The sequence below is a fragment of the Dysidea avara genome, chromosome 6 (assembly GCF_963678975.1).
Source record: "Dysidea avara chromosome 6, odDysAvar1.4, whole genome shotgun sequence".
NCBI lineage: Eukaryota > Metazoa > Porifera > Demospongiae > Dictyoceratida > Dysideidae > Dysidea > Dysidea avara.
Window position 1 is genome coordinate 4,182,370 of NC_089277.1, and position 20,091 is coordinate 4,202,460.

The 20,091-nt window shown below is 39.5% G+C and overlaps 1 protein-coding gene and 2 long non-coding RNA genes across 4 annotated transcripts in view; 1 reads left to right on the forward strand and 2 right to left on the reverse strand.

The window, feature by feature from the left end:
- The first annotated feature begins 1,203 nt into the window (after positions 1 to 1,203).
- LOC136258882 (uncharacterized) lies at positions 1,204 to 5,820 on the forward strand. 2 transcript variants are annotated; one of them, XR_010703082.1, is made up of 5 exons: positions 1,204 to 1,334; positions 2,302 to 2,399; positions 2,463 to 2,594; positions 2,651 to 2,678; positions 5,532 to 5,820. It is a non-coding gene; the product is annotated as an uncharacterized lncRNA (long non-coding RNA). The 2 variants fall into 2 exon arrangements; XR_010703083.1 differs by having other exon boundaries at positions 1,211 to 1,349.
- The window catches only part of LOC136258887 (uncharacterized), a 42,991-nt gene continuing 27,976 nt past the window's right edge, over positions 5,077 to 20,091 (reverse strand). The window contains exon 2 of the long non-coding RNA XR_010703088.1: positions 5,077 to 5,412. This is a non-coding gene — a long non-coding RNA (uncharacterized lncRNA). The remainder of the gene's footprint in view (positions 5,413 to 20,091) is intronic.
- Positions 8,869 to 10,311, reverse strand: LOC136257810 (uncharacterized). The gene is made up of 2 exons (XM_066051117.1): positions 10,273 to 10,311; positions 8,869 to 10,210 (listed from the first exon to the last, which is right to left on the reverse strand). Exon 2 carries the CDS (start codon positions 10,096 to 10,098, stop codon positions 9,040 to 9,042), a length of 1,059 nt encoding a protein of 352 aa, XP_065907189.1. The 5' UTR covers positions 10,099 to 10,210; positions 10,273 to 10,311; the 3' UTR covers positions 8,869 to 9,039.

Here is a 20,091-nt window from a genome sequence, read left to right on the forward strand (position 1 = left end):
TACCCAAAATTTGCCCTGTTTTGAGCAGCTTTTTTCGAGCGGGTAATAATGTCACAGGCGGTAGTAATAGGGTGGGAGGGTGGGGGTGGACGGTGGTCTTAATATACGGATATAAAATGAAGTAAGAAGACGATAGGAATCCAGAGGCCAAGTTTGGGCTCTCCATGGCCCTCAAATTACTCCAAATTGACTGAGAACACTATTGGCGAGCTCTCTGTGAAGTCCCAGCTCACTACACACCATTATCACAAAGCCATGGCCATTTAATGGTGCCAATCTCACACTCGTGGCTTTGACAGGGTCGGAAGAAAGCTGCTACTGAAACCAGACTTGTCAGTGCTGAAGGAAGTACAGTGTGAAATATGATAGTGTATTAGACCAGCAATCCATTTCTGGTAAAATCGTAAGTTTGATTTTGTGTGTGTGGAAGCCTTGTTATGTGAAATCCGGTCACAAATACTATAATATAGTCTAACCCATACCAGTGAAGAAGAAACCAAAGCTGAACCCGACCCTAACGCTAACCTGACGTTTGCCTGTTAAACATAATGATGACTTTCACTGCCTGTATAAAGGTAAGTTTTTGGGTGAGTTCGAGGCGAGCTCACCCAAAAGCTTTCCTTCATACAACTAGTGTGTTTGATACTCGAGTTACAGGACACTTCCTAATGTTTACACAACAAAGGACAGGCTAAATATATTTTTGAATGTTTAGCCGGTGACCGGCTAAATATCGACTTCGATATTATTACACAAGCATTTTTTGTACCCATGTCAAGTCCGCCTAACGGCTGGCTCCACCGCCAGTCAGGCTCGACGCACTCAGATGGAGTAATATTAGTAAAGGTAGACTATAGCTAGATAGTATAGTAATAGTTTACTCACACGCAAAGGATTCCAACGGCACACACTGAACAGTCTGAAATTGAATGTAGCTTGGAATGTAGAGACCAAGGCCCTAGAGACATCCGGAATTTCCCCGGCAGCGAGTAGCTAGTATCATGAAGTTACTGCTATCATGAAGACGACCCGCACCGCTGTACTTTTATAGTCTAGAATATTACTCCCTATACTGTTCTTCTTTGTGGGTACCTAGCGAATAAGTCTGGAGGTAAGTCTATCTTCGCGTCTATCTTCGCGTCTATCACTGTTCTGCTAACGAAGTCCATGTATGATCACGCGACCGCACGTGAATTATTTAAATTTTGAATCTTGACTTCACTCGAGCGCCATGCATGGACAGAGGCAACGGAGAGCCAACCGAATAGATGCTAGATTTTGATGTTTCTGAGGATTGAAAGAGACGACCAATCAACGAAGCAAGGCCGCCGGACGTACGTACATTAAAAGTAATAGACTTCTAAATCCTCACATATTGGTGTGCAGAACACATTTATCTTTTACAGTGTTGGCCGTGTGTGACAGTGAGCACATTGTATGCATGAAACAGCTAGCTAGCTATAGCTATTAAATGAGACAATGCGTGTATACGCGTATAGCCTTGTTCAGCAGCTTGCACTCATGTAATTATATCGGCAAACTTTAGCATTACTGTAATTGTTCCAATTAATAATGCTTGCTATAGAATCACTTTACAGCAAGATATTCCAAACCATGATGTCAAGAGATCTCGATGTCATGATATAGTGGAAATAATAGGAAAGATTAGCAATTTTTTTCTTTTTTGATGAATTCAAGTACATTAGCTGTTATCCTATTCAAGTTTGCTAAGAGTTGGTTCGGCTTTCCTAAGGTATTCATGAATCTCTAGCTATGATTATATGCATGTTGTGAGCACAAAGATATGTGAGTATGTTATGTAACAATTGGCAACTGAGAAAAATCTCTGCAAAGGTCTTGATGATACAGTATAATGTATTATGTAAGATGTGTTGTGGGTAAATATCCTGACAAGATTAAACCAGAAGTTGCCTAAAACCCGTTGTCCGACTATCCACTTGCATAGTAGTATAGCTGAGCTGGCTGCTAGGAGATAGAGAGTGACCATAAATAAATGTACATAATATACCATTACCAATTCTTTGCTGTACCAGGAGCTCATAGGTGCTACAAAGGCGCTTATAAGCTCCTGGCTGTACTGACAGCCTGCAGTGAGATTGCCAGTACTATTATGGGACACTATGTCTGGACAAAATTGCATTATGGTCAGACACTCATACAATTATTTGTCTAATTATCATTTTGATTTTAATTCACACCATGAAAGCAGGGAGACATAGTTATACATACTTCATTTCTGCTGTGTTACGTTACTGCATGTACATTGTACCACTGCTTCAGGTTTCATTATCACCGCAACTGCACAGTATAATGTGGAGACAGCCCGGGAGTGTGCTAATATAGCAGTACCATTGCTATGAAGGTTATTTGATCAAAAGGTACAACAGTGTTATGGTAATTAGCCATATTTAGATATTTGTCTCATATCTCACACTATATAGTTGCATCTTTTTAAAGTTCTTTGCTATAATGATGATCTGCTATAAACCACTTAGTTGAGAAAATTCATCAATGTTCAGCTGAAAGCTGTTGTCCTTATATATACCAATTCTCTAATCATGTATATTGATCAGGTAAACATGACATAATAATATGTTGACAAATGTTATTATTAATACATGCTTTACAGGGGGGTAGTGTCAGCAAACAAAGCACAGGTATGTTTGTATCCTGTAAAAATGTATATAAGCATTAAAGGCTTCCAGCATATAGTGCTTATGAATATTGTCAGTTGAATGGTAAATTTTTGTTTGACTGTAATTATAAGGTAACAAAAGATTTTTGAAACAGTAATTTCTTTGCTGTGCCACACCTTATATATAAAGGTTCATAAACTCCACATACAAGTTAATCAGAGATAACAATGGCTGCATTAATCTGATTTGGTTGCTCAGCTCTGAGTTCATCTGGCCAACAGTCACGATGCATTGCATTTGTATAACTTGTGAATGGAACCACAACAGATTGATTTTTCAGCCGTTCTAAGTACAGTGAAACCTCATGCTCAATGGTGCTAAAATCTTGTGTTGGATTAGTGAGGAGTTGGATTATTGTTTTAGTATGATACCGCAAACAGTATCAGAGTAGTCTGGATGTCAGAATAGAGGAATTTCACTGTAGTCTAGAAAATTGCTTTCATTTCATTCGAATAGCTACTTTTCTAAACAGCTTTTCTCTTTGGTTTTGTCTAACTCAACTTGCTACTCACTAAAATCCTTGTAAATAACCACAAAGATGGTTAATTTGAGTAAAAAGATGCTTTTCTAATAGAATTTTTGCAGTTCATATTAATTATTATGCTTCACCTTTCAGTAATGGTGTTTTGTGTCTCACAGAATGTAGGGGAAATTCATTCATTGATAGTAATATCCTATAGTGTATTCACGGCCAATATTTTGTTTGACTTATAAGGTAACACTTGTAAGTCAAACAACTCTTAAGTGTTAACTGGTGTTAATAAAGCCATTAGCTAGTAAAATATGCAATTGATAAGTTTTGCTTATCATGTGGTAATATTGTACTGTATTTTTAGGGATCATGGAGGGTTACACTTTTACAAACAAATATGCAGCCTCAAAATTATACCTTCATAACCACTTGGCAGTATAGGTTAAGTATCACTAAGCCCAAAGGTGCCTTCAGTTGACATGCCTCCAATAGGTTACTATGAAATTTTTTTTGTATTTATGATGAGTGGAATTTTCTGCTAGCTGACTATCTGCCTGATGCCTTCAAACAAGTGTAGCTCAATAACGGATGGTCAAGGTTATGGGCTTGAATTTTTTTACTGTTAGATGTTGTTTCAGCCTGACAGATACCTTTTGGCATACTGCAGTGCATACATTGCATGCTTACCTCTGTCCTCCTTTTTGTCCCATTTCTCTTCATTGACAGGGCAAGATGTTGATTTGTGGTAGCATGTACGGCTTCCCTATGTTTGTTATTAAATACAGTGAATGGATTAATTGCAGAAGGGCTTCTAGTACTGTTCTTTGGTTGTAATGCTGTGTAGTGAACTGAAAACAAGGCATGAATATAATGGCCACTTTACTTTTTCAGTAATTAATAGTTGAGGCAAGTGTTCAAAACATCATAAGTCCGGTGCCATAACTGCCACTCTTTCTTTCCATGTGATATGTGAGGGTTCACCGGTCATAATGTAACAAACAAGTGTAAAGAAAGCTTTCAAGATACTCAAACAGAACAGTCACGTTAAGGTAAAATTGTAGAAATAGTCAATTAATGCTGAGCAATATAGGTAATTGTTGAACAAAATTAATAAAAATTAACACGACATACAATGTGTACAGTAGATGTTTGTTTAGCTTTACCGACACATCTTCATTTATAAACTCAAAAACTGCTTCAAATAGACACAGACAGAATCCATCTAAGATATTTAGTGATAGAATCCATCTGTACTTGCAAGATATTTAGTGACCGCAGGGGTGGATACAAGGGGGGTCAAATGGGGCTCTTGACCCTCCCTCCAAAAATTTTTAGTATAATAAGATCAGGATACTCTAATAGAGCAGTCACTCTAATAAAGCAGTCACAGTAGTAGAACAGTGTGTAGTGAGCTATTTAAGAATTTTTATGTACTTTATCAGTTATAAATGTGTAGTTGGTGAGGTGGGCAGCTATTGTCAGCTGGCTGTGACCTTTTTCGGGGGGTCTCACCTTACCAAACCAGAGACAATGTAGTGCCTCAGTTCATTTTTGACCCCCCCCTTTCAGGGATGTGCCCACAATGGTCGGCAGTGGTCGGGACCAACCACCACTCAGATAAAATAGCCACCACTCAACCAAAAATAACCACCACTATTACTCACCATTCAGTACAAATGCACCACTAACTTCTGTAATTATAGCCATCCTAAACCTCAAGTCTGTTTTATAGCCACCACTATTCTAAACCTGGGCACATCCCTGCCCTTTGTATAAGTCTGGATCCGCCCCTGACTGACCGAGCCTCATCTTTTATTACCTTTTCTGTAGGTTGATAACTTAAAACAAAAAGACTATTAATTTTACTGCTTGCAACTAATATGGGAATCATTTACGACAGTTTGTTTTGTGCATAAACTGTACAGTTAATCATAAAGTTTCATTCTGCTACTACACAAGCAAGCACATGCACTTTTAAGAAACAAGTCTGTTTATGATACAAGCAAAAACAATAGCATATCCTTGTCCATGTCTTCATCTTCGCACATTCTATGGTATATAAGAAGGAAGTGCTTGATTAGTGAATATACTCTAATAGAGTACACACCTAAAATACTCTAATTGAACAGTTTATTTTTGAGGATTCACAAATCTGGAGTTCCAGCACTTCTACTATTCTAAATACTTTTCTGCACGGTACCTAGATCTTACTTCAACTTCATCCTGAAAAATAGACACATGATAAAATAATTTGATAAATCACACAAGTACTTATATAATATCAAGTCTCATGTGTAGCTAAATATTAGATCAACTTTTGTTACTATTATATTGTATTGCAGGGATATGCATATGATGTACAGAAGCTGATAACAAAGATAAAGATAACAGAGATAACAAAGATAACAGTAGAGCAAGTTAGACGAGACAGATAACAGATTTATTGAACAGACAGTAAAGTATTGAGTTGTATTTTTTGAAGTGAAAATATATACATATAATTCACAGTGAAATGACAGCTGTACTGTTGCCACATGGTAACTGCCTGTAAGCAGGGTGGTAGAAGGGCAGATTTATGCACCCAACATGCAGGGTTGTTTGAGGGCATTCTCAACCTGGCAGCAACCCTTAAACTAGACAAACTGTGTTGAAATCCAGGGTTATTTCACGGCTGCAGCAACCATGCAACTGCCTGTCCTCAACCCGGTAGTGACAGGGCAGCAGCAGGGTTGCAGCACCCTGGTAATTTCCGTATGGGGGCCAACATGCTGCCGGCCTCCATCAGGATCCACTAAACGAGTGGCTATACCAGTTGCAATATAGTCACGTACTCTACACAAAAAGTAACAAACAAATTTACAACTGAATGACTCATCAACACTAATCATAATGTATTAAATGGATGGAGTTGTAATTTTAGTACTTAGGTATATAAGTAGAACTAAAAAGAAACTGGACAATTTAATGTATGTGTGAATACTGAATTATTTACCTCTTAACTAGGTCAGCTTTTCGTCCTGAGAGTTTAGGCCACTCCAATTGGTAATTATGTTTCTGGTCCTTTGAAAATGAGTCCTAGGTGCGGGCGGGCGGAATTCAGCAACAAAGCAACAATGAAGTGACTGCTCAATTAGAGTACTTTTGTGATTTACTGACTGTTCTATTAGAGTATATCGATCTGTACTATGCACTATGTCCATTTCTTGCAGGTTTTCACTGATAAAATACAAATTATGGTTAGATTTAGCATACTTGTTGCAGCCCAATATTTGTTTCTGAAATCCAGGTTTTTCAAAAAGCTGATGCGGGCATTTTACCCATGTATCTCGTGTATTTCTGAAATTTAACATTCTCCAAAAAAGGATGCGGGCGGTTGACCAGAAACATAATTACCAATTGGAGTGGCCTTAGCTCCTCTACACTTCAACCAACGCTTAAGCTCCTGCACGTGAAGCTCGCTGGGATCCCGACCAGATAGAGAGGCACCTGGTATATCGTCTTCTGTTAGCTCTATGGGAGTGGAAGTATGAATGGCCTAGTTAACAGGTATCCGCGTACCGATAGTTGACACAGTGACCACAGGGTCTGTCCCATTAGCAGCTTCCATAAGTCCAGTTCTGTAAGAGGTATTAATGAGCGGTTTTCACAGTAAGATAGCTTTATGATTTGGCTTCAACCACACGAGATTTCATAAAAATATGCGGTAGAATGTAGCCGTAGTGGCTCCTGAAGCGCGCGCCTGTGACAAATTTCTATACATTTCATACGGAATTTATTTTACGTGATACCATAAATGGGCGTGTACCCACACGCGTGACGTAATCATACAAGTCCGCTTCCTGACACGTGATGTGTACCATAGGTGTGTGTACGTACCTTACGTTCTCAAGTTTACGCGATTTTTGACAGAGAAACCCAACTTGGAGAAACCATTGACAGTAATGGAATGATGAAAACGTTGTACAAACATTAATAAAAAATGTAGGTGAGTCCTCGGACACATGCGACCAGAAGCATGACCACACCCTTGCCATGCCCCTGCTACACAGGTCATGCTTGTGGTCGCATGTGTCCGAGGACTCACCTACATTTTTTATTAATGTTGGTTAAGTCTGTACTATCTTTGATTCTATCCCAGTGCGTTATGTATTCTAGTCCAACAGCCACAGAGTAGACTATTACACTACAAAAAATAATGATGAAAAATGAGATGGGTTAGATTTACAATAGATTGGTTTAATAATAATTATCATTCAGTCTGACCGCGCCACAAACATGATGTCCTGATAATTCGAGGAATCGCCAACGCCCACGCAAACTTCGAAATTGCATACGAGAGTCCCAATATTTAGTATTTCAACACGTATTTCTGCAATAAATATTTCATGTGATTATAATAGGATTTCTCAGATAGTGTACGAGAGTCCTAAGATGTTAGCTACCCCCGTGATAATTTCACACAAGGCCAGAGAGCTTTGTTTAGCATTCACTTCACAACAGCTTTAGAGGTGTACCACTTGTGTAGCAAACACCTTTGCTCTACAGAACAGACAGCATTGGCTGGTGGTCTTGATCATCGCAGCACACTTGTTGCAGGTCATGGCATGCCCACATGGTAGGAATACACACTCAACCATCTTCTCATAGCAAATCCAACACAGTTTCCTTGATTGGTTTACCAATTCCTGTAATGCACAACTGTAAATTGGTAGCTCATTTAGATATACTGTACACTGTACCTCAGTGTTACTCTCATCATTGCTACTGTTGCCGCCGCTGCTACTGCCAGATGAAGAAGACATAGCTTGTATACTCATTGTGACCTGAATAAATTCCTCAACACATATTGAATCATATAATATGTGCTCACCATGAGTGAATCAGCGTTGTCAAGTTGGAGCTTTGAAACATTTGTAACAATAGGTTTGGTCAGCCCGTCATAGATACTGCCAATGTGCATACAAGAATGATCATTGTCTCTTGGTCTTGACACCAACGGTTGTGGCAATGATGGTTTTGACCCACTGGGGGGACGGATGGCACCCTGATCTTCTTCAGTAACATGTTGTTGACCTGTCAGAGAATATTCCATTCCAGCCATAGCCCAATCAGTAAATACAATCGGTCCATACCGTGATGTAACAAAGTCAAGGTGCATGGATTTGACATGATCACAAGACGGTTGAGTACTGCTTGTGAAGGATGTCGCAATTTGCTTTCTCTTGGCTGGATGGACAAGTTCACAACAGTTGATTTGTTACCATCTTGTCTCTGCCAGTGCAAACTGTCAACTATGCACTCTGAAAGGCTAGGGAGGTTAAGTGGATGAGCTATTTGTGATTGGCTAGGCTTACTCTTGCATGATAGTGTCTGAAAAGCACAATGAGGGTTACATCTCTGATGTACACTAATAGGTATATCTCCTTTTAACCAGTTACGATATCTGACCCCACATTGGAAACACTGTACTAGAGATCCCTCTCCAGTGTATACAAACCCAATCCTGACTAGTTGTTCTGGGTGGATCACTTGCTCTAACGCGGCCATCCCACAAATGACAGTAGCCTTTTTGCTTCACATTCATACTTTGGACAGTTACTGACTTGGCCTGCTTGTTGTCGTTGAACGGCGCCATAACAATGTACTTCATGTGGGGAGCTTGCCAATAAATTCTCTGGCAGAGTATTTATTTTATTTATTTATTTATTTATTTAAACTTTATGGTAGAAAACTACCAAGGGTCTGCTGGTTACTTGTACCAGCAGCCTAACAAGACTTACGTACATACATACACTTTAATTAAACTGATTAGTTAGCTACAAAAATTCAGGAATCTTGTGGGATAGTCAGTTAGCTACTGGAAGAGTCCATTGGAATGAGCTGATGAGACTGAGATAGGACAAAAGTTGAATTTATAACTTGGCAATGAAGTTTCTTGTGTACAAAAATTTTGTTGCTTCGAATTTTGATGACCTTGCGATCAATACTATTTTGAATCAATGACCATCTTTCTTTTAGAAGAAGAGACTCAACAAGCCTGTCAGCTTGAGACATGTCTGGTTTTATTCTAATGGTTTTTGGCAGAGATCTTGCTTTTAACAACAGCGCTGATGCATCAATGGATCGGTTGAGTTTGACAAGTAGTGGACGAGGTTGCTTCAATTGCTCATGGTATTTTCCAAGTCTTACAAGGTCACGAATGGATAAAGGACTAATACTGTTTTCTCCTTTAGTGATGATGGATGTGACTTTGTCCAGATCATGATTGAGTCGTTCGTTCTTTGGAGTCCCTTTGCTGCATTCATCTATACCATAGACAACTATGTTAAATTTACGATCATTTTGCGTCTTGTCATCTGGAGTAGCTGGCTTCTTAAAAGTAGGGGCTATGTACTTGTGTTGACAGGTGGAATCAGAAGATTGAATTGGATTTGAAGTTGACTGAAACTGTGTGTCTTTGGGTGTCTGATTAGGAGGAGGTTGTGGGTTAACTATTGTGCTGGTCTCAACTGTTTTAGATTCTAGGCTGGAAATTTTTACAGTTAAAGATTCTACAAGGTGTTTCAGTGTGTTGATCTCACTTCTTTGATGTGTCAGCATGCAGTAACAGCATCGGAAAGGTTCGTTTAACTTGCTTACAATATCAAATAGTTCAGAAGTTAATCCACTACACTTTCTATGAATCCAGGCATTGCATTGTCCCTCACAGAACACAGCCTCTTCTCCTTCAGTGGTTGATGAGTACTCTACAATTGGTGTGTCACATACTTGGCATATGTCCTCAGATATGTCTTCTTCACTTCTGTCCTTTTGCTTCTTACCGCAGCTGGGTGGAGTAAAATCAGCAGGCCTCTTCCTCTCCCTAGTACCTTTCTGTTTTCTTGGAGATGCAGACTTATTAGTAGACATCGTAATTATGGCTTGAAAATAGTCAGATGATTGAAATTCTAAATATTGCCTGCCAAAATCAGCAAAATCTAACTGAAGTACTCTGTATAGTGGTGATAAGACTTTTCTTGTCCTGTAACACGAAAACAACAATGAACTGAGGCGCCCTTGCTTGATATCAGGTTAAGAACATGCCTGTCTTCGTGATGTCCTTATTCCGTTTTCTTCCGTTTTAAATAATAGAACTATCTTCACCGTTCTGCCGTTCCTTGGTTGCATCAGAGATGATTTCACTTTATCTGAGTACTATATACTAATTTACTCGTACTATAAAAACGTAAACAAGCTATAATCTTTCACTACAAATATCTCAATTAGCGTTAAATTTTCACTTGACTGCGAAACGCTTTCGGTTCTTGTCGAAGCTCACGCGCAATGTCGTTACTTCACTGGATTCTGTGCGTAACATTTCATTGTTTAAAGTTTTTACGGAATAATTTACAAATAGAGCGGAACTTCGCATATAATCTCCATTCCTCATTGTAGCATAGATCGTGCGGCCAAGAAAGCTTGCGCGCCACACCGTGAGTATATAGAAAGAAAACAGCCAAGGTAAGTGCAGGTAATTCCGGACACTTATATCGTTCTCAACAATGGTAGAATCCCTGGGCCTATGATTCAACACCGCGCTGCTCGTTTCGTTTTGAACAAACCCTGGCACAGATCTAACCAAAACCATGATAGCATCACAGACACGTTAACCAGTCTTGAATGGCCTACACTTCAAAACAGAAGAACAATTGCTAGACTCACCTTCCTATTCAAGATTGTCAGGAACTTACTAGCAATACCTGATCATTGCTTACCGTCACCAACTCCAGTGTCCTCCACCCGTGCTCAACATCCTTTCAAGCTAACTCAATTGCAAACAAGAGTTGATGTGTACAAATACTCCTTCCTCCCTCGAACAATTATTCAATGGAACTCCCTTCAAATTCCTAACATCGACACAATAGATCTTGAAACATTTAAGAACGCTGTAAGTAATATAATATAATATTTGGTTGTAATGCTCATTAGCGTGTTGCCCCTAGTGGGCTTTGCTAATTAGCAATAATAACAATAATAACATAATTTGGTGTGCTAATACAGTGTCCTATAGTAGGGTCCGCAAACCAAAAAATCGATATCTTCAAATCGACTTACAAACTATAGTCATGTGTAGGGGTAGGTATAATCAAGAAAACGCTAGAGTGGCAGCAAATTTCGTCCATGTCTTCTAGCGAAAATAACGCAAAATATCTTGAATTCGATCGGTTTTTTGCCGTCGTAATTTACAAATTACAATGTTATTCTTTTGGGCCAAAACTCTCTCTCAAGCTTTGGGAGGTTGTCCACTCTTACTTTGGAGTATAGGTAGTTTAATATAATTAATTAATGTTTGGTAGTGGCGTCGCGCGCATCGACGATCCGGCGAAAAAAAAGACGTTTCGTGATCTGGAGCACAGCAGACTTGCAGGAAATACTGCAACATTTACTGCAGTAATCACCTTCAAGTCAAGTATCTGTGTGCAGAATATGGTGTGGATTGAAGTTTGTTGACCATCTGGCTGAGACCAGCCTCGCCTGATTTAGCGAAAATTTCCTTCACGATCCAACAAAGACTGCAGTTTCGTGCAAATTAACACCTTTAGGTGTGCTGAAATATGGAAATGATTGCTCAGAGCAAGTATAAACTAACAGCAATGGCTTGATTACTGACGGAAAATTTTACAGTTAGCCGATAATGAAATTTATTCCCGGTGCAAAACTAAAACTCTTGTAATGAAAGTTCTACGGAATTCAGCATAATGTTACTGACTTGATATGATTATAAATCACTGTGAGCACAGTAAGATGATCATTTCTGTAGCAGGGATGGAGTCCAGAGGTCTTGAGTGTATGGCCAGATCTAAATAGCTATAGCTATGCAGGTCATGCAGCATAGTTATAATCATGCACACCTTTTTGATAGTTGAATTAGAGCTTATAATTATCTGATCATCTATTTTATGTGATACTCAGATGCAGTAGCATGCAAGGTCAAATGGTATGCTCCCCAGACAAGTTTTTACATGCCTTGATATCACATCTGCATGGAAAACTATCATACAAAGCCGTGATATTTCCTGGTAGCTAATTTTGTACCAAAGTACCAATTGCAACTTATTCAGTCTCAATCATGTCTATCTTGTGCAAGACATTAAAAACATAGAGTTACTTCCATGACACAAAATCTCTAAAAATGAAGTTTAGTTATTTTGTGATTTGGAAGAAATTTTGATTTTTAATTCTTATAATGAGATGTCAATTGGATGATTTACTGGAACTTAAAAATTGACATAATTATAATGGATTAGATCAACATTTAATAAGAGCAGTAGTCACATGTCACTGAATTTAGAGTAATTATCACAATGAATTTGTCATACTAATATAGATTTGTTCAGAAAATTCAAATAGTTGAAAATTTGTCCTGCACTGGGTCCTGATTTTGAAGTTTTTGAGGTAGAATTTTAGTAGTTTGGAACATTACATGGAATGTATAAGAGTGGCCCACACAGATAAGATATAAAATATGTACGTACATTAAACTGTTGTCTTGAAGATTGCTTTTAGGCGTATATCTCAACTTTTGATTTTATTTTACATATCCTTACAGTAATCAGCATGAGCCACTCTTCCCTACCATCAACTATGGAATTGGAGCAAACCCTTGGTTTCTGCTTTTGATAGTTACTATAATTATTGCTAATACTGCCCCCATGCATAAGTAGGATCAGTATTATACATTCCAAATAGTACATTGCATATCAAAATGAAAATGCAGATGCTATGTCTAGACTATACCTTTAACCCTGTTGAGTATATATGAGGAAGAGTTTCAGAAAAAGGCATAATAATTTTACTATAGCATGCAATATGCCAGCATTAAAATTAATTATATAGGTCAATTCAATTTACACCAACGCCACATAGCTATAATATGTATAACTTGCATGAAGGAAACTCTCCAATAGAGCAGTCAAATATTCCTATAGAACAGTCAGAAATTGATTTTTATACATAATGTCACTGAAATTAAATAACAATCACAAACATGTTTATTTAACTGCACTCAGAGTAGTTGTCAAGTATATTTCACAATATTTTTTGTAAAATTATATATTAGTTACGAGAGCCTTGGTTTTGTGCAATAAATCGCGTTTCGCATGCCGTAATTGATTAAAGTGTTCGTAATCTAGCCTTCGCTGGAAGTTTGTACTTGTACTGAGTAATCATTTTCATAATTCAACACACCTAAAGGTGCTTATGTGTACGAGACTACAGTATTTGTTGGATCGCGGAGGAATTTTTCGCTAAATCAGGCGAGGCTGGTCTCAGCCAGATGGTCAACAAACTTCAATCCACACCATATTCTGCACACAGATACTTGACTTGAAGGTGATCACTGCAGTAAATGTTGCAGTATTTCCTGCAAGTCTGCTGTGCTCCAGATCACGAAACGTCTTTTTTTTCGCCGGATCGTCGATGCGCGCGACGCCACTACCAAACATTAATTAATTATATTAAACTACCTATACTCCAAAGTAAGAGTGGACAACCTCCCAAAGCTTGAGAGAGAGTTTTGGCCCAAAAGAATAACATTGTAAATTACGACGGCAAAAAATCGATCGAATTCAAGGTATTTTGCGTTATTTTCGCTAAAAGACATGGACGAAATTTGCTGCCACTCTAGTGTTTTCTTGATTATACCTACTCCTACACATGACTATATAGTTAAAGCACGTACATACTGAAAACTACAACATACTACTACTTATTACCTAACTATATACTTATTACTACCTATACGTACTTAACTTAACCAATGTCAAAGTCAGGAAATTCGTCCTCAGCAGTAAGCGAATACTGGCGGAGTATCATTTTTGCATTGTACCTCCACAAAGTCACAGACAGTTGCTGGAGAAGTTGGCGCCTAGCAAACTTTCTAGGTAAACCGTTTCTAACAGTTGTTCTGTCAGCTATGGATCCTAAAATTGATAGGGCATATGGTGACCAAACACCAAAGGTCTCACATACAAGAGGGATAAAATCTCCTCCATTATCATTCACAATGTCCTGGTATTGGTTGTCCTTAGCTATCTCACCAACAGCAGCGGCCACCCCAGCCTGAGAAGAAGCAGAAGATATGACAGCAGACTGAGTGGTACTCCTGACGGAGAGATCAAAATAGGCAGGTCGACCAAGATGAAAGTCAGGGTGGTATATGTCGCCAGGACGAGATCGGTCAGATGGAATGCCTTGCTCCCTAAGAACACCAGGGTGATCTTGGAGCAAGGCATGGTGTACAACAGACACTAAAGCATTATGACGCTGGATCCTCAAGGGACCATGAGAGCACCCCAGCAGATGATCACCAAACTGGTCAATGACAGATAGACAAGTACAGAGTGGTAAAGAAGGGAACAAAGGAATGCCAAGCCACAAACGTAAAGCTATAGTAAAATCGTGAGGAGGAATAGCTAGACCCAAAGCAGGCTGTGGAAGTGCTTTAAGCCAACCACTGCTGGTGCCAGAAGAATGTGATAAAGCACGCAGACGTGCTTGATCACGAATGGTGGAACTGCTTACAAGCTGTTTAAAAAGTGAATCATCTAAAATGGCTTGAAGGTCAGTTTGAGAGGAGTTTTGCAACACAGAAACAGACATACCTTCGAAGAAAGCGAGGGAACAATCCTCCCCGGGAAATGGCATAAAAACATCAAAAGTTTCCACTAAACGCGACACTAAAATACGGGAAGAATTACAGGACCCCACAAATGCAGGAGCAGCAGAACGCTCAGATTCACGTAGGCCCAAGCCTCCTAACCTAAATGGCAAGGTGGCTTGTGTCCAACTACTATAAGAAATTCCACAACACAAGATTCTACTAAGGCATTCTCTCAACCTAAGGTCAAAATGTGAGGGAAAGGAACCCAAAGAGGAAGATGGCACACAACGTAAAAGGTGAGTGACCTTGCAAACGCTAAGACAGCTCCTAAGCAGATGCAACTCTACTTGAGGGTCCTCGAGGTCAACCAATTTATCCTGAATTGCAACTATTTTATCAAATTGAACAGATAAAAAGGCATCGAAAAACTGTGGAGGTCCCCAAATAGGAGATCCAAGAAGCTCCAAACCACTGTTCTTGGGGTTGATACGCTTGATGGCAGGATGAAAGTTAGGAAAAGAACTGTCACCAGAAGGCCAGTATAGTTCACACTTGGATAGATTGATGTAAAGAGCAAAACTGGGACCCGACTCAGTAAAATGTGAAAGTAATGCGCGAAGACAAGATCTAGTACCTATAAATGTGCCATCATCTAAATACCACAGGTTAAGAAGACATGTTTCACTAAAAGAGATGGAACGAAGAAATTGCACCAACACCAAAGAAAAAAGTAAGGGACCAAGAGGATCTCCCTGTTGGACACCTGTGGAAGCAAGAATACGCCTGTGGCCAAACCTCAGCTCAGCAGGTTGACTGTAGCACCAATACACCCAGGGGGAAATCTCTGGAAACTCTTTACACACACCATCAAGAGAAGCTGAGCAATTACATTCATTAAATGCATTCTTCATGTCTACTTTGAGTAGAGCTAGAGATTCATCATTGCCAAATTGGGAAAGAGAATGACGGACAGCATGGATAGCTGCCTCAAGACCACCTGGGATACCAACACCCACTTGACCATAAGGTAGGAAAAAGTCAGAGAGAAAGGGACGAGCAAACTGACAGCACAGACGACTGGCAAGGCGACGAAGAATTTCACCAACTGCAATAGGGCGGACACCCCCGTTCTTTTTCAGAAGAGCTGTTAAAGGGGCACCACACAACCAAGGGGCAAGCAATGGAGAAGCTTTTCCAGAAAGCAAAAAGTTCATCAGACGAGTGAGGGTGGTAAGGCAAAGTTCAGCAGAAGGTGCAGTGTGGCCACTGACTGCATCAAGAAGGTGTTGTGCCCGTAAACCAGAGGCACCAGGACTGGTACCACGAGGAAAACCCTTCAAACATATTAATACAGCAGATTCATCTACAACTAAAGAAGCAGTCTTGGGGGCCGAACAAGAAGGTGGATCAGAGACAGGATGTCGCTGAAGCAACTCTTGAAATGCCAAATCATCATTCTTATCAGCCACACCAGTAGAAGTAAGAGACTGTACAGCATTACTGTACCTACCTTCCCGAGCCCATGCAGAACAAAGCTCGAGAAATATTGTGTTTTGAAGACTGAATACAGTGACTGGAGCGAGAGACATGTAAATCATCTTGTAGAGCTTTCCAAAGATTATACAAACCATCGGGCTGAGACCAGAGATGAAGGCGGTCTAGCAAAACCGCAGAAGCTAAAATAAAACGACGGCGGCGCTGACGAAGTGGAGGTATACATAGTGCCAGTTTAGCAAACAGAAAAAGACGCATAAAGCCCCAGACTGAAGAAATTGCATTTCGAAACTCGGTAGACAAGACTCTAGCTAGCAAAGGACGAACACTGCGGGGAATGTGAACAACAGTTGAGACAGGACAGGTCATAACATAATTCATCACTACAGAAAGAGCCTCAGACTCAAGATGAAGAGGGCCAACAAAAGAACATGCAGAAGCTGACAGAAGGGCTAACTCTAAAGGATCAGAAGGAATACTGGTGGAGTTTGTAAGTCGATTTGAAGATATCGATTTTTTGGTTTGCGGACCCTAACTATAGCCTATCTACAGACCAAAATTGAAGCGAAACCGTTATGCACCTATCAATGTATTGCCCCACCACCACCCCCTCGGGCGTAGGTGGGGATTTATAGGGGGAATTGACACGAAGCTGCTGCCCCACTATGGGGCATTTGACGATCGTTCAGTAAGTGCCCAAATATATTTTTCTTGTAACTTCCTTCGCTATGTCTAATCCCGCGTTGCAACCATAACTGAGGCCAACGGTGGGAATTTGACACGATAGGTTTGCCCTACTATGGGGCATTTGACATTCGGCTGTGTCAAATCCCCACTATAGCCCCGAGGGGGGTAGTAGGGCAATACATTGATGGGTGCATTATTCCATCTTGAAGTTTGACACGTATTTGTAGCGCAATCACGGGTAGTCTTGTTCAAAAACTTTGAAAATGTTTACCTAACTAGGCAACCCAAGCTCACATTTTCGATTTTCAAAAGGTCATACTTTCGACTAATTGCATACTAAAAATCCGTATACTGAGAATCCATGCAGCACAGGCGGAGTGGCAGTCGATTTTTCAGCAGCTGCTCGGTTTAAATACAAAGAAAATATTCGCGAATTGCATAGAGACGATAAACTTTTAAAAATACACACTGCCGGCTGCTTTCTCCCAAAGGGTATGAGCTTTCTACTTGATTTATAAGCTGCAGATGAGTGGTACTTTAGCCTCCATACTTCAAAGAGGATTGGTATAACCTGTGGAAGGCGCTACTGGCTTGTTATTCGAAGTGTCCGGAATTAGCCGCATGTTGCATTTTTACACGCTGTTAAATTTTGACTCATAACTCCTCAGCAATTGATTGTATCGAAACGAAATTTGTACTGCAGATGCACCATGAGATAGGCTTTAAAACGATTCTTAGAGTTTGTCTTAACTCGTTGTGAGTGCAGTGTTACAGCGATTTTACTAAAGAGTGTCCGCAATTATCCTTATTTGCCTTTAATATACACACGTAGTCTCGCGTGGCCAGACCCTTTCCGCGCAGCCGCTAATCGATTGAAGATTATAAGTGGCGCGCTACAAGGGTCTGGAATAGTTCGTGATTTTAAAAAAATACTATCACCAGTAGTTGGTGAGTGTTAATTGGCTCATGCGATCTTTTAATCGCCAAAATAGTGTAATTCCCGAAGAATGAGCTGAAGAAGACCTCTGGGAAAGACGACTACCTACCCGTGTGGGTTTTGCCTTCTCCCTACCATTGAATGTGCCATTGTTTTAACCAAACCTTTACACTATTTATTTTCATATGCCATTTACCATTGTTGTCTTCCTTCCGAATGGCAGATACATTGCATCACCCCTATTTTCAAAGCTGGCAACAAAAATTGTGTTACTAATTATAGACCTATATCCCTACTCTGCATTGTGTCCAAGGTACTCGAACATTTTATTCATGAAAAAGTTACAAAATCTATTTCTAGTCGTATCTCTACCTCACAATTTGGATTCATGAAAGGGCGCTCAACTTTGCAACAACTTCTTATCTTCCTCAAAGATATTTATGAGCACAAAACCCAAACAGACGTAATCTATTTAGATTTTTCCAAAGCTTTCAACCGAGTTCCTCACAATGAAATACTCTTAAAATTGTGGCAAATTGGCATTACTGGAAACCTGTGGAGGTGGTTTAAATCATATCTCTATAATAGATACCAATGTGTACGACTCAATGGTTCTTACTCAACTCTACTTCCAGTTTTATCAGGTGTGCCCCAGGGGAGCATCCTTGGCCCACTTTTGTTCTTAGTTTTTATCAACAATTTGTATCTATCCATTCATCACTCCAATGCTTTATCTTTTGCAGATGACACTAAATGCTACAAACTCATTTTTGAACTACTTGATTCCATCAAACTCCAGGATGACCTCAACTCCTTATTTGACTGGTCTCAAGACTCAAACTTATCTTTTAACACTAAGAAATTTATTCACCTCTCCTTTAATACAAAGTTCCCAACTTCTTACAACATTGACGATTCCTCAATAATATCTAGTAACACCCATCGTGACCTTGGTATCATTCTATCTACTGACCTGTCCTGGAGAAACCACTATCACCACATTTCATCCAAAGCTTATCGAACCCTAGGGTTGCTTAGACGTACATTCAGCCATTCTATTAACACTACAACTAAAAGAACTCTGTACATAGCACTAGTAAGGTCTCAGCTCCTGTATTGTTCCCCATTGTGGCATCCCTCCCTTATCCAAGATATCTCTGCTCTTGAAAGAATACAGAGCCGAGCTACCAAATACATCCTCAACGATTATGTTTCTAATTATAAAACTCGCCTTATCAAGCTCAACCTACTACCACTAATGTATATTTATGACCAGTGTGACATTGTGTTTTTCATAAAATCAATTCAAAATCCATCTGATCATTTCAACATCCAGACCTTCATCAAATTCTGTCATCATTCTACTAGGTCTTCTTCCAGTAACAAACTTGAACATGTTTTTACATCATCTAATCAACAAAGAAACTTCTACTTCAACAGACTTCCTTGAACCTTCAACAGCTTACCAGTAATTGACCTAACTCAACCCTTATTACCATTATATTTCAACTAACTAAAATCCTATGGCAGCATTTTATAAGAAACTTCGATCCAGACAACCAGCATAGTTTCCATTTTACATGTCCTTGTAGCATCTGCTCCAAACATCCCAAGCCACCTAACTTTGATACATTTAGCAGCTAATTGTAATTATATAAGTAATGATAAGTACTTGATTTAAGTTATGGGATCTGGTACTTACCAGATTACCTTTAGTGCAATTGTATACAAACTTACTTTTATTGTTGTACAACCATGTACACCTGTAACATTGCACTATAAAGCTAATAATTGAATTGAATTGAATCTTCAACAAGTACGGTTGAGTATAGACAAACAAGCTCAGTTCATCTTGCCTTACAGGAAAGTGGGCAGAAATATTGAATGGATTTTCCGATCAGAACAGGCAAAAGATTCGAAGGAAGATCCGTTTCATTTTGTCCCTTTGTATCTTAGGTGTTACTCAGTCAATCAATCGTCACCAATAACGTGTTGAAAATTTTTACGGTTACGAACTATTCTAGACCCTTGTAGCGCGCCGCTTATAGTCTTCAATCGATAAGCGGCTGCGCGGAAAGGGTCTGGCCACACTAGACTAATACACACGAGCTAAAACAATAATTATACTAAAAACAATGATTAT

What these genes read in the sequence shown, in the direction of transcription:
- LOC136257810 (XM_066051117.1), bottom strand. Translation starts at nt 10,098, where the DNA reads ATGTCTACTAATAAGTCTGCATCTCCAAGAAAACAGAAAGGTACTAGG.